Genomic DNA, 16,091 nt, shown 5'->3' with positions numbered 1-16,091 from the left:
ACCGTCTCCATGAAGCTGGGCTACGGTCCCGCACACCGTTAGGCCGTCTTCCGCTCACGCCCCAACATCGTGCAGCCCGCCTCCAGTGGTGTCGCGACAGGCGTGAATGGAGGGACGAATGGAGACGTGTCGTCTTCAGCGATGAGAGTCGCCTCTGCCTTGGTGCCAATGATGGTCGTATGCATGTTTGGCGCCGTGCAGGTGAGCGCCACAATCAGGACTGCATACGACCGAGGCACACAGGACCAACACCCGGCATCATGGTGTGGGGAGCGATCTCCTACACTGGCCGTACACCACTGGTGATAGTCGAGGGGACACTGAATAGTGCACGGTACATCCAAACCGTCATCGAACCCATCGTTCTACCATTCCTAGACCGGCAAGGGAACTTGCTGTTCCAACAGGACAATGCACGTCCGCATGTATCCCGTGCCACCCAACGTGCTCTAGAAGGTGTAAGTCAACTACCCTGGCCAGCAAGATCTCCGGATCTGTCCCCCATTGAGCATGTTTGGGACTGGATGAAGCGTCGTCTCACGCGGTCTGCACGTCCAGCACGAACGCTGGTCCAACTGAGGCGCCAGGTGGAAATGGCATGGCAAGCCGTTCCACAGGACTACATCCAGCATCTCTACGATCGTCTCCATGGGAGAATAGCAGCCTGCATTGCTGCGAAAGGTGGATATACACTGTACTAGTGCCGACATTGTGCATGCTCTGTTGCCTATGTATATGTGCCTGTGGTTCTGTCAGTGTGATCATGTGATGTATCTGACCCCAGGAATGTGTCAATAAAGTTTCCCCTTCCTGGGACAATGAATTCACGGTGTTCTTATTTCAATTTCCAGGAGTGTATGTGGAAGATAACATACTATGACCATTAGCGAAATGATAGGCACTTCATCATGAAACTGGCATATATAGCTACAACTGTTGTAAAACCTAATTTTTTTTAACAATTAGTTTCTCTAAAATGTTGTGTGAACTACTGACAGGTAGCCAACATGAGCACACCTTTCTGTTGGAGCAGCGTGTCACCACCAGCTTACTGAAAACTCATGGACTCCGCTGAATGACGCCCATCAAAGAAATCTGCCCATATTTGTACCTGTTGAGAGACCATCAGCACTTCCTAGAACTGCAGGTAATGGTCTACAGGTTGTACCTCCACTAACATACAGATTGGCACTGCAAGTCTTCACGAATCCGCTGGAAATATCCATAGCCTGTCACCAACATCCGCTCACATATGGCCAGCTAATGGTTCGGGGCACTATTATTTGGTCTCCTCCTGATAAAGAGGTCTGCCAATGGGCACTGCAGTTAGAAGAAGTAGTTAAGATAGCACAAACAATTGAAGTTGTCTGTGCCACAGGCCATCAATTAGATTTCTGGGCTGATGTGGCTGCTGTCAACTTATATGATAGTAGGCACACACATTGCAGTATACCTTCAGAGGAAGAACTCACGGTAACACAGCATGTCCAACCACCACACGACACACACACACACACACACACACACACACACACACACACACACACACACACACATGGATGGCCATGGTGGACAAACTTCCACGAGTCCTTCCTGTCTCACTTCTTTTATTCAACATGACTGGCCAGCCTGCCCTCAGTGTTGGGCTTCTTGGCATCACTATCAAAAACGAAAGGACGCATGGGAATGATATGCAACTCTCAGTCAGCTACAGCTGTGACTTGAAACGCTCAAGCTATGAACATTCACATTGTTAGCCAAATGTGTGGCAATTTTGCAACTGTTTCTAGGAAACTGTTCATCAATGTGGGTATCAGTGGGCTCCTTTGACTGTATGTGGATAGAGGTACAGTGGTATCGCTTACAAACTTCAACACTTACCCGTGCCTCAAATTCCCTCTGCTCTAATCCACTTTGTGCTGTCTTGTCAGTTATATCTGGCAACAAATTGCTATTCTTGGACAGTTTATGACAGAGACAAATACAAGGGGGTGGCAGGCTCACTGACATTCCTTGTGGTGGACAGTGCCTTTACAGAAAATTTGTTTGGCTTGGATGCTTTCACAGCGTTCGGATTCACACGGTCAAAAATTCGGTACATTTAGAGACTGACCTCATGCCGTATCAAGAACTGGATGACCTGTGCAAAGAATATTCTGTCCTTTTTTCATGTGGGCTAGGCAAGGCCACAGATTATGTGGTGCATATCACCCAAACCCACTGCATGATCTCGTTCTTTTTCATGCCCGGCAAGTGCGGCAAGTAAAAGAAGAGCTAGATAGGCTGACAGGACTGGGTGTCGTGGAACTCATACTGCCCAGCCACAGGGATATGCCAGTAGTGATTGTTAAGAAACTGATGGGCAAGCTCCACCTTTGTTGTGATTTGAAGGTGGTCAATATGTATCCCATTGTCTGCCCAGAAGAACTCATGATAAAACTGGCATGGGGACAGTATTTTTCGAATCTGAATTTGTCAGAAGCGCAGTGACAGCTGCCATCTGACGAAGAGTCACGTCAGCTTCTTGTCACCAATACGCCCTATGGCCTCTACCATAATAGCCGCGCTGTTTTTCGAGTTGCTAGCGTTCTGGCTCTTTTTCGGCATTATTTGGAGCAACTCACACAATGAATCCCTTATTGTATCAACCACTTAGATGACAGTCATCACAGCTCCACCGACTGAGGACCATCTTCACAATCCTCGTCTTCTGTTTCAGACCTTGCAGGTCACGGATCTGAAGTTAAACTTGAATAAGTCTTATGTCTTCCCACCCTCCATCGGATGCCCGGGTATGTCATCTCTTGAGGGGGATTCAGCCAACAACCATTTTGCAGATATTGAAGCCCTCATTTGTCATACTAATATAAATGATCTCCAGGAATTTTTAGGCAAAGCCCTCTTTACCCCAACTTCTTGCTGCAGGCAGCTATAGTAGCATACCCTCTCAATCAATGCTCAAAAATGGTGGAATGTGTGTCTCGATGCCTGCATGCAAACAAACATTCTGAAAATTGAAAGTTGATCTGTGTTCCAACCCATGACTGGCCACAGGCCAGCTGGGTCACAAGCTTGTTGTGCCTATTGATGGATCACAGTACAGTGTGGGAGCTACGCTGTCTCATCATAATACGGATTGTTTAGAACAATCCATTCCTATTACCTCGAAGAGACTCAACTCAGCACAGAAAAATTACTCACAAATCGATAACGAGGCCCCCATAATTATTTTTGAAAACAAGAAGCTTATGCGTTTCTCTATGATGTCAAGTTTCACCTGGTTACAGACCATAAACCTCTAGCCCCCCTCTACTGGACAAGATAGTAAACAGCCTCCAATGATGGGCTGTGTTCCTCAGTCGTTATCATCTACAAGATCAACCTTCACCCAGCAGCTCAGCATGTGAATGCCACTGTCCTCTCCCACCTTCCTACGGGTCCTAATGATGAATCTCAATAGACAGTGAATGGTTTCCCTATTACCAGCTCTCACATCGCCCACATGATCTGCACAGATCCTGTCCTTTTGTCACACATGGCAGTATATTCAGCATGGGTGACCAGATTGGTCACTGGCTCATGATCAGATCCCATTCATGATTATTGTGTGCTTTGCCACAGATAGCCTACTGACTATGGTGTTATTATATTGTCTGGGACACTCTTTGCCTCCTGTACCATGGTCACTGGTGAATCACAAACAAAGATGCTGGCCTGCTGAGATGTCTATTGTCCAGGGATTGATTGTGAGATTGAACATTTAACTGCTGCATATTCTAAGTGTGCTGTTCATAAGGTCACCCTGAGGCAGTGTTACTCTCCCAGACTGGAACTTTCACAGCCATGGGAGCAAATCTACCTCAATTTTGTGGGACACTTTCTGTACGCTGACTGGTTGGTGATCATAGATGACTACTCTCAGTTTCCAAATATAAAAAAAAACTGCCACATATGATGGTGGAATTGATGGTATGGGGCCCCACCTGGATCTTCTCCATTGAAGGCCTTCCCCACACCCTAGTGACAGACAGACAGACAATGGCCCACAGTTTATCTCACAGACTTTTCAAGATTTTTGTGTGCAACATGGTATCCACAAGGTTCAGCCCCCCACCACCCTGGGGTCCACCCTCAGTCAAATGTTCAAATGTGCATGAAATCTTATGGGACTTAACTGCTAAAGCCATCAGTCCCTAAGCTTACACACTACTTAGCCTAAATTATCCTAAGGACAAATACACACACCCATGCCCGAGGGAGGACTCGAACCTCCGCCGGGACCAGCCATACAGTCCATGACTGCAGCGCCTTAGACCGCTTGGCTAATCCCACGTGGCCCACCCTCAGTCGAATGGGGAGGTAGAGCACCTCATCCAGTCTTTTGGGACGCAAATGAAAAAGTACATAGGGGAGGCCTTGCCTGAAGATGCACCCACCCATTTTCTCAGTTACAAGTCTACACCATTTGGTGAGAAGAGCCCAGCTGAATTGCTCCACAGGCACCCGATCTGCACTGTCCTCAACCTCCTACAGCCTGCCCTGCATTCTCCTCAAGCATCTCCGTCTCTGTGATACATGCTGGGGCCCCTATCTGGGCTCACACTTTTGTTGCCACAGGCACTGGTTCCTGGTGGTTGTCCACGGCCAGCGGGGTCAGTGAATCTTCAGACTGCAGATGCCGAACAGGCTGAAGGCTCACCACCAAAATGAACTCCACCCATGTGGGGCAAAATAGCCTCCACAGCCCCCACACACAACTTCCAAAAGCCTCCACAGCCCCCACACACAACTTCCAAGTCCTCCTCCTCCCAAAATCCAGGTACTCTCATTCTCCGCCTCCATTTGAGCCCTTTTCTCTGTTTTTGCCTCCCCCTCGTACACCAAGTCCAATCTTGTCAATTTTACCTTCCTCCGATGTCTGTTCTAGTCCACCGAGTGAGCATCAGGGGCAGGGTGAAGTCAAGCTACAGCAGCACCTGGTGGCATCAAATCCTGAACCCATCCTATGAGACCCTGGATGCCTCCATCGGTCCCATTTTGCCACCTGTGCCCCCTGACATCTCACCTCCGGGCATCACCCTATGATGGAACCATCACTGTCAGGGCAATTTCCAGCCCTACTATCCAGTGCCATCCAACAGGGGGCTTCTGGCTTCTCCATAGATGCACCCGATGGTGCTGCAGAAATCATGAATGTCACTTTCCAGGCTGTTGCATGCTGCCTCACACCGGCAGGGACAGATACCAGAGGTTCACAATCTTCACTAACTCCCCGTTAAGGGAACAGGACTACGGTAACCCTATGTTACCATATCTACCACACTGGTGCCGTGATGGCCAGGATCATAAAAAGATGTAGGGTGCTGGTTTATCTTATTGCAGTTCTACTTTCCTGTGCTACTGCCTGGTGGCAGAGGTCCATCCGCCAGGCAGTGGCATTATCAAACAGTGATGGTAGCATCACAGTGAGGTCAGCACGCACTGCCCATGGGCACAGCCACTTCGCAACCAGACTAGCAACATTCTTATTATAATCCCGGAGTGCAGGGTGCTCTTCCTCATTGTGCTAGTGTGCTCACTTGACTCTGCTCTCGGTATGCTTGTTACTTGTTTCGACTCTGCCTAGCTATGTTCTCAGACTTTGTATGAGCCTTATGATCGGTGCAATCATTAAAGTGATTTGGTTACTCCACTCATACTGATTTGTGTGTGTTACTACAATATACCTCTTGGGTTACTTACCTGTCATTGATAATGACCAGTCAATGACTCTACTTGTATCAGTCTACAGATGGTATGAATGATTAGAAGAGCATAGCCTCTCTGAGGTCTTAAAGTAATATTGAAACAGAAACTAGAATCCCACAATACAAAAGCTCATGCTACAAGGAAGGGAAGGAAATGGCACTGTAATGATAATAGTAATATCTGTCGCAGTGATTTCAAGATAGCTATGATAGCTGACCAAAGATGGCTTTACAGAAAAGTCCTTTGAACACTAAAACACAAAAAATTTCCTTGTATTGGATGAATTTCAACTTAACAAAAAGCAACACATTATTACAAAAAGAAGTATGCATCAAAACGTACTGATAGTAGCTACTAATGGGTTTGACACTATTATAAAAACTAATTATAATTTAAATGGACAGTGTTACATACATAGATAAGCCTAACCTTATGACCACTGCCCACCTTGATGTTCGATGTACCTTGTGGTGTTGCGAACATGTGATGAGTTAACAAAAGTATTAAAAGGAGCAGACATACACAGGGGATCACCCTAGCGAAGATATGGGCTGCAAATGGGGAAATCTATTGAGATAAGCGACTTTGGCAAAGGGCAGATTATGATTATGCCTGTGAACTAATATGTCAAAAACAGAGAAGCTGGTCGAATGTTCACACGCTACCATCGTGAGCATCTACAGAAAGAGGTACAAGGACATAGATACTACCACTATGCGCTAAAAGGTTGGACTCCCACGGCTCTTCAGAGATGGTGGTTCAGAGGCTTGTCTGCTCTGTAAAGTATGACAGATAGTGATCTGTGGCATCTCTGCTGAAAGAGCACAATGATGGTGCATGCACAAGTGTTTCAGAGCACATTGTTGAACATGGAGCTCTGCAGGACACCATCCCTACGTGTTCATATGTTAACTCAATGACGTCATCAATTACGACTGCAGTGGCATGGGACCATTGAGATTTGACGGTTTATCAATGGAAGCATATTGGCTCTTCAAGCAAATCACATCTTTCCTACACTAAGTAGATGGTTGTCTCCACAAATGCCATCATCGAGGTGAATGATGGCTTGAAGTGTGCAGCGCGCTACAATTGCAGGTTGGTGGGAACAGTATTATGCTAGGGGGGACATTCTCCTGACTGGCATGGGACCTGTACTAGTAATTGAAGACACACTGACAACTGCGAACAACCTGCATTCCTTAATGCTTGATGTCTTCTCTGATGACATTATCATCTTACAGCAGGATAGCTATCCAAAATGTCCATGTCTTGGAGTCAGAACTATGCTACAATGGTATGAGAAGCATTGTAGAGAACTCACTTTGGTGTCTAGCCAACAAAATTTGTCTACTGTAAATCCTATGAAACTTATCTTGGGAGCCATCACCGTTTACTCATATCAGCAGTCCGTTATTTACACAAATTACATGACCTGTGCATAGAGATCTAATACCACATACCTTCACAAACCTACGAACAAACTGTCAGATCCCTGATATGCAGAATCAGTGATGTATTTCATTCCAAAGAGGGATAAACAAGCTATTAAGCAGGTGATCATAATGTTCTGGCTTATCAGCATAAAAGGAAAGTTATGTGTGTAATTGAAGATGTTATGTTAAGACAAACTCATGTTTACTCATTTATATGGGGGCAGCGTGTGAATGGGCACAGAATTATGCCACAGCTAAACTTTGGAATTATGTCTATGAGTATTAAATGTGTAAAGGCTACTGCACATGGACCTTATGATGATGATGATCATCATCATCATCATCATCATCATCATAAGGTCCATGTGCAGTAGCCTTTACACATTTATATAAACGTACAATCATGAGTTCAGGAACAAATACACGTAAAAAAGATTAAGAGTAAACATGTTTCCATTTTCCAGAATGAAATATTCACTCTGCAGCAGAGTTTGTGCTGATATGAAGCTTCGCGGGAGATTAAAACTGTGTGCCAGACTGGAACTCGAACCTCGATCATTGCCTTTCATGAACAAGTGCTTAGCCAATAGACCTACCTGGGCATGACTCACAACATATCCTCACAGCTTTACTTCTACCAGTACATCATTTTCACCTTTCAAATTTATGCTTATGCATGACTAGCACTCCTAGAAGGAAGGATATTATGGAAACTTGGCATAGCTAAAGTCTGGGGAATTATTTCCAGAATGAAATTTTCACTCTTCAGTCTAGTTTGCACTTACAAGGAACTTCCTGGCAGATTAAAATGATGTGCTGCAGATGCATGGATAGCTCATCTGGTAAAGCACTTGTTTGTGAACAGCAAAGGTCCCGGGTTTGAGTCCCAGTCTGGCACACAGTTTTAATCTGCCATGAAGTTTAATATTAGTGCATACTTCATTGCAGGATGAAAATTTCATTCTGTAAACACAATTGCAGGCTTTGACTAAGCCATGTCTCTCCAATATCCTTTCTTGCAGGAGTGCTTGTCAAGTAAGTTAGGCATGAATACTTCTGTGAAGTTTGGAAGGTGGGAAATGAGGTACTGGCAGAAGGACAAGTGTGAGGATAGATGCTCAGGCAGTTGGATAGGTGCTCAGGTAGTTCACTTCATAGAGCACTTGGCCATAAAAGGCAAAGGCCAGGTTCGAGCTCAGTCTGGCAAACAGTTTCAATTTTTCTGGAATTACATGTTTCTTTATTTTATTATGTGTATGATAATTATTGCATTTTGATGCTTGTTGTGTTTTGGATATTTCTGTTCTAACTGAGGTGCTCCTCGGCATCAGATGGTGAGGGACGTATGCTAATGGATGTCATGCCTTCAAATGCACACATAGATGTACATTCATAGTCTCTTTGGTCAATGTAATATCTTTGTAAATGTCAAGCTGTCAAACGAACTAAACAGCACACATGAAACAACATGAATAGAAGACACATATTTAAATACACAGTCATTTCAATACATGTGTCTTAATTTTCCATTGCAAGTAAATATATTTCTGTTAAGTTTATACTCATATCATTACATTTTTATTTGTGGAGGTAATGTAATATTTTCTATTTGTACAGATTCACAAAATCACATGAGAATGGCTTAGAAGACTGAAAGTAGTTGTGAACTAATAAAATTATTGCAGTAAAAGTGGAAACTGCCACCTTCTTTTAATAAATCCATTGTTGTGGTGCCCACTATGAAGAAAATAGAATGTAAGAGTTCAGTTTCTAATTGCCTGTCATAGGACTCACATTTGGAGATATTGTAGTTACTGTCCTGCTATTATATAGTATGATGTTTTATCTAAAGAAAGGTTGTATAACACTTGCACTTTGGGGTTTTAATCAATATAATTATCCACTGAAAAAGCTATTTCAGTTTGGTATATTTTACTATCTTGCTGCTGAATATATGAGGATGTTGCTGATGAGGGAATCTGGAGATGGATCCAAATTTGAAGTAAGAGAAAGCTATAAGTAATCCTTGAAGCACTAATAAAATGAAGAAGACTTTAATGTCAAATCATTATCAAATGATATCTTTCAAAGATCAATTCAGGTATCCCTCAACACAAGAAGTGTAGCCTTCAGTGAGCACTATTTTCTACAACATAATTCACAACCTGGCTGCAAATTTATTTCTGAAGAGAAAACTCATAAATGGCTATGATGGATCAACACTATATTAGGCTCAGTTTTGTGGAGGGTGTCCACAGCAAATCAAACTGATATTCTAGGTATTTCTGATCACTTGGTCTGTTCAGTAGGCTCATCAAGATTATTACAAAAGAATTCAGAGAACATACTAAATCATATAAATGATACTTTGCCTCACTATCAGTAGCAAACAAAATATAATGTTTTCTCAATAGACAATTCAATCTGCACTGAATACTGAAGAATGAGAATTTCAGTCTGCAGCAGGGTGTGCACTGATATGAAACTTCCTGGCAGATTAAAATTGTGTGCCAGACCGAGAATTGAACTCGGGACCTTTGCCTTTCATGGACAAGTGCTCTACCATCTGAGCTACCCAAGCACAACTCACGCCCCATCCTCACAGCTTTACTTCTGCCATTCAACCGAATATTGTAATAATATATGCATATATAAATATTTTTCAGAGGAAATTGTTGCTGTTATGGACAAATAGAATAATCATTCTTAATACATGGCAAATCTGTTGTACTCACCTATCCTTACTTTGTTTTCTAGACCGAAGATATTTGTCACGACAAGTATCACACACAAGATACCATGAGCTACCACCAACTCCACCATCACCACAGTTTCCAGCCCATCCCATGCAGAAGTTGCCACCACTGTTGTAGCCCATTCCTCCAGCAGGACCACCACAGCCTGGGTGAGCCTGGCGCATGTGGTATGTGACTGGGTGTGGGTATGTGTTTCCACACAACTCACAAATAGTTTCACGTTCCACTGATGGCCCAGCACCAACTGCAGCCTAAAGAACAAAAGCTAATTAGTTAATACAGTCATTACTGGATAAAATAAGAGGAACTGCTTCACTTGCAAGAGCAGGCTTGCTACGGAGGGAATTATCATTGCCATGAAATAGGAGAATGAAGACCAGCCAAATTATGACTTATAGGTGTTTATCATGATTAAGAATGTTACCTATGTTGGCAACTGGACAGTAAGTATATCACTATGAAACAAATTCTACAATTTCCATGTATTTAATTATGTGATAAATGTGTGGCTGACAGGATGGGAACCATGGTAAAATGAAAACTGTTAATGTAAAAGTAAGTAAACAGGCAAAAGTAAACAATATTGTTTGAAACAGATTGCTTTCAGGTCTAGATGGATTTTGAATTCAATGTCATTACAAATTCTTCTGATTTTATATCAACATGACCAACATCAAATTGTTAATCATGATGAATGATCACAAACAGACAGTCATATGCAGACAGGAGTGATTTAACCACAGTTGAGCAGACCTTCCTTTAAAGTATGGAGACTTTCGTTGTTCTATACTGAGGCTGTAATTTATGCTAACCACATTACTACACCTAGAAGTCATTTGTTCGAAGAGGAAGGCTGTCCTGTCAATGAGAAGAGAATTAGAAACAGAGCATAAGGCAGGACTAGACTGTGGCCATTTTGAGGGACTATCGTGGTATTCACCTTGATGAATTTAGTAACTATGAAAACCCTAAATCTGGAAGTGTATTTGAACTCCTCTCCTCCCAAATGCAAATCTGATGCCTTAGATCTATGGATCAGGATCAGGCTTCTGCTACCCATACATAAACAAATGCCATGCCATTGGACAGTGCTTAGAAACAATGATTCAACTGGTAGCATTCAGGAACTATGCTTATCAAATGCACATGATCTTGCTTTCTCTTTCAAAACTTAAACATTAGGGATAATTATGTATAGTTCATATATTGTGTGGAAGTTTTATGACACTTAGTAATTTTTGTTATAAAAATAGCATTTTCACCATTATCAAATGAGGAAAAAATTAGTATTTTTCATTTATTAATACCTATGACATTAGTAATGTGTGATAATTAATGACATTTCAAACAGAAAACAGGGCAAAGTATTTAGAAGACAATGGTGTGGAACCCGTACAATAAAGCTGCTGTACGAACACAAGTACAATGAGAGCATGAACAGAATTCTGTAATTTTATACACTATAAATAACATGTCATACATCTACATCTACATCTACATCTATACTCCGCGAGCCACCTTACGGTGTGTGGCGGAGGGTACTTATTGTACCACTATCTGATCCCCCCTTCCCTGTTCCATTCACGAATTGTGCGTGGGAAGAACGACTGCTTGTAAGTCTCCGTATTTGCTCTAATTTCTCGGATCTTTTCGTTGTGATCATTACGCGAGATATATGTGGGCGGTAGTAATATGTTGCCCATCTCTTCCCGGAATGTGCTCTCTCGTAATTTCGATAATAAACCTCTCTGTATTGCGTAACGCCTTTCTTGAAGTGTCCGCCACTGGAGCTTGTTCAGCATCTCCGTAACGCTCTCGCGCTGACTAAATGTCCCCATGACGAATCGCGCTGCTTTTCGCTGGATCATGTCTATCTCTTCTATTAATCCAACCTGGTAAGGGTCCCATACTGATGAGCAATACTCAAGAATCGGACGAACAAGCGTTTTGTAAGCTACTTCTTTCGTCGATGAGTCACATTTTCTTAGAATTCTTCCTATGAATCTCAACCTGGCGCCTGCTTTTCCCACTATTTGTTTTATGTGATCATTCCACTTCAGATCGCTCCGGATAGTAACTCCTAAGTATTTTACGGTCGTTACCGCTTTCAATGATTTACCACCTATGGCATAATCGTACTGGAATGGATTTCTGCCCCTATGTATGCGCATTATATTACATTTATCTACGTTTAGGGAAAGCTGCCAGCTGTCGCACCATGCATTAATCCTCTGCAGGTCCTCCTGGAGTACGTACGAGTCTTCTGATGTTGCTACTTTCTTGTAGACAACCGTGTCATCTGCAAATAGCCTCACGGAGCTACCGATGTTGTCAACTAAGTCATTTATGTATATTGTAAACAATAAAGGTCCTATCACGCTTCCCTGCGGTACTCCCGAAATTACCTCTACATCTGCAGATTTTGAACCGTTAAGAATGACATGTTGTGTTCTTTCTTCTAGGAAATCCTGAATCCAATCACAAACCTGGTCCGATATTCCGTAAGCTCGTATTTTTTTCACTAAACGTAAGTGCGGAACCGTATCAAATGCCTTCCTGAAGTCCAGGAATACGGCATCAATCTGCTCGCCAGTGTCTACGGCACTGTGAATTTCTTGGGCAAATAGGGCGAGCTGAGTTTCACATGATCTCTGTTTGCGGAATCCATGTTGGTTATGATGAAGGAGATTTGTATTATCTAAGAACGTCATAATACGAGAACACAAAACATGTTCCATTATTCTACAACAGATTGACGTAAGCGAAATAGGCCTATAATTATTCGCATCTGATTTATGACCCTTCTTGAAAATGGGAACGACCTGCGCTTTCTTCCAGTCGCTAGGTACTTTACGTTCTTCCAGCGATGTATAATCCATATATGATTAACACTACTTTCTTTATCAGATTTTTGGAGCTGACAATCATTTACTGTACATGAGATTACATGGATATACAGAATAATAGCAAGCATGTATGTAATATTATTGAGTTTACTGATCAGCATTTAGCTTTTTAGTAGTAATTTGCTACAGTTAGCTTCTAATCTAAATATCAATTTTAATTTTAGAATAACTGCTAACTTCTCCTTATTGTTATGACTAAAAGGACCTACTCATTTAGTATCTAACGTCATTTCCTCTTATGACACTTCAGATGATTACTGAACATAATATTTGTAAATTATCACCATCCATTTCGTCTCAAACCTTTTGGGTCAAATTGAAACAGGGGATAGTGGTTCCACAACCGATACCTGAGATAGGGAACCAATGGTCAAAAATGCATATTTATTACATTATGGAGACAGTATACACCGTATAACAACAACATAGCTCAGAGTAAATGTTCAATGTGATGACTGCCAGTCTTAATGCATGCATGGCAACACATGAAGTTCTTATGCATTCTCTCAAAGATCTCTGGTATCTGTTGCACTAAGCAACAGGCAGCTTGGATCCTAGAAGGGTTTTCATACACTGTCTTTACATAGAAATAAACTTCTCCCAACTAGGATTATGCCTGTTGGGAAACCATTCTCTGTAAATCTGTGCTGCTTTACAGGCACTGCCACATTGTAAATTAAAGGCATGTCTGCCAACTCTTGTGATGAGTAACGTTCCATTTATGGTTATGCTTCATGCACTGTTCACAATAACACACCTCACCATGGACACATCATAAGCTGTCAGACACAATGGACAACTGACACCAGGAATAGCAGTCCGTGTGTAGCACAGGTTAACACACCAGTGTGATGCATGTGGTCATCACATGACACACATGCAATGAGCAAGTTGTGGGTACAGTCTGTCTGTTTGGTAGCCAGGGATGTTTGCTGTTTATCATCCATTACCTGTTTCAGTGTACAAAGACACAGAGGATATTTGCGAGAGTGTGGCAGAACTGCATGCACCATTGTAATACGTGCAATGAGACTGGCAGTTGTTGCTTTGAACAATTAACTACGAGCTATGTTGCTGTTGTGCAGTGTATGCTGTGTATTGTCATAACACAATAAATATGCATTTCTGATCATTGGTCGAAAACACAATAAATATGCATTTCTGACCACTGGTCCCCTATCTCAAAATAATCGGTTGTGGACTATCATCTGTTTCAATTTGACCCAGAAGTTTTTAAATGCCCTGCATATAAAAGTACACTGCATTAAGGACCTCATAATCCAAAGACATACATAATCAAATACTAATTATACACAAATGTTCAGGGTACTTACATCCCCAAGAATATTCAGTCTTGAAGATAATGCATTCTTCTTGCGTCCTGCTTTCCTTTCAGTATCAGATCGACCTTCCCTACTGCTATGAGTAGGCCTGTTTGACAGTGCAGAACCTGATGTACAGATCTGTCGTTTCACTGGTCGTATAGGAATTGATGGACTAGGGAGCATAAGCTGCTGTTGGAATGCAGGTAGGCAACTGGCACTCAATTCTTCCCACAGAAATACCAGTGATTTAAGAGCTGGAGGTAAGACAGCAACTGTGTGAAAAGTGGTTTCTGGCAGAGCTGAAAGTTTTGAACCTTCACCTCCAGTAGCCGAGGTTGGTACAGTACTGGTCTCCTCCTTTATAGCGTTTTCTCCTTGTAGCAGTGGTTCCGACGGCTGTTGTTGTTGCTGCTGCTGCTGCTGCTGCTGCAGCTGAAGTTGCTTTTTGGCTCTGTTCCTATTTGCATTAGCATTGGCAGCAGAACGTGTTAGAGTTTCAAGAGTGGATGGTTGTATTTGTAAATATGTCCCTGCTGTGCTAACTTCAACAGAGTGCCTTTGGCGTGCTCGTTGCTCTTTCGTGAGCTCTGACTTAGGTCTGCCATCTGATCCTGGCCCACCAGCACCTCCTCCTCCACCATTTCCAACAGGCTGCCGTGTTACTACTAAGGCACCTTGCTTAGGCAGACTTGGATGAAATTTCAGGAAAGAAGCGCAAGCCATAGCATCATGTACAATGCCTTCATGCCACAGGAAAGCTGCAAAAATTGCACGCATTGCCTCAGCCACTGATGGGCTCACAGCTTCCTTCACTGGCTCTTTGCTGGTCAGTGTCAAGCTTGCTCGATGATGATCACGATTAACAGCACCCAGAGGAACCTGAGGAGCAGAAAAGTAGTTATTTGTCTTGTATTTATAATAATTAACTTCATGAGTTTAGGTGCCTGTACTTAAAACAATAATCATCTTTTTAATCTGCAAATAATTTGCACCATGAGACTTATCTGTGTCATTAGAACTGAAAAGCAGTTCTGTTAGAATAAAGAGAATACCAAATAGTATGTTGTACTGAATTTATTGCATTCCAGCATACCTACAGTATCTTCTATTTTACTTATTACTGCCTCTCTAACTGACTGATTTCATTAACCATCTAAGAAATTTTTTTCCAAATTATGTTACAAAAAATATTTTTTTATTAATGAAAAATACCCTATAATGAATGACATTACATACAGACATATAAAGACAGCCCTTAAAGTGAGTTACAAAATTTTGAAAATCACCAACAATACTCATACACTCAACTTTGACTAAAATATCTTGAAACTTGATGTCATTTTTTAGTTTCTGTGTAGCTTTGTAGTCTAACCATTTACTTCACAAAGCTTTCCTGTGGACATAAATCTAGACTGCTTTTAAAGTTCAAAGTAATGGGTTACAAATTCTGAAGATCACCAATAATAAAATCCAAGTATACTTGTACACAGGACTTCGACTAAAATATCCTGAAGCCAGAAAACATCTTTTAGTTTCTGTGTAACTATGAAGTCCAGCCACATATTTCACAATGGTTCCCTGTGAACATAAACCTTGGAGGAGCTGGCTGGAGCACAGGGGATGTATTTATCTCCTACCTCTGGTGAGCACTTTTCACTCAACTGACAAAGTGCAACACTTTCAGTCTCTAATGAAGCGACATCAAATTCTTCATTTTATGAGCTGCTAAATTCAACATCAGACTCAGGATCACTATAATAATTCTATTCTGAAAGCACTTCTTAAACAACAATAGATGAGAGAGTCTGAAAGCATGTATTTTGTTATCGAGAATCCAAAGCTGCACATAGTAAAGAAGAAATCTGGTAGTGACCACCTCAAGCAAAACATGACAGCCAGGCTGTAAATGTAGTGCAAGGT

General features: G+C 42.2%; 1 protein-coding gene across 1 annotated transcript in view; it reads right to left on the bottom strand.

Moving 5' to 3' along the window:
* LOC124613550 (E3 ubiquitin-protein ligase MYCBP2-like) overlaps positions 1-16,091 on the bottom strand; it is a gene marked incomplete at its 5' end in the record, with an annotated part of 333,858 nt that overhangs the window by 189,450 nt on the left and 128,317 nt on the right. The window contains 2 exons of the mRNA XM_047142262.1: positions 9,920-10,191; positions 14,181-15,050. Coding sequence (XP_046998218.1) covers positions 9,920-10,191; positions 14,181-15,050 — 1,142 coding nt within the window. The remainder of the gene's footprint in view (positions 1-9,919; positions 10,192-14,180; positions 15,051-16,091) is intronic.

This window comes from Schistocerca americana, chromosome 4 (genome assembly GCF_021461395.2).
Source record: "Schistocerca americana isolate TAMUIC-IGC-003095 chromosome 4, iqSchAmer2.1, whole genome shotgun sequence".
Taxonomy (NCBI): Eukaryota; Metazoa; Arthropoda; class Insecta; order Orthoptera; family Acrididae; genus Schistocerca; species Schistocerca americana.
The sequence above is the reverse complement of the archived record's forward strand: the minus strand, read 5'-3'. Positions and strand labels throughout refer to the sequence as shown.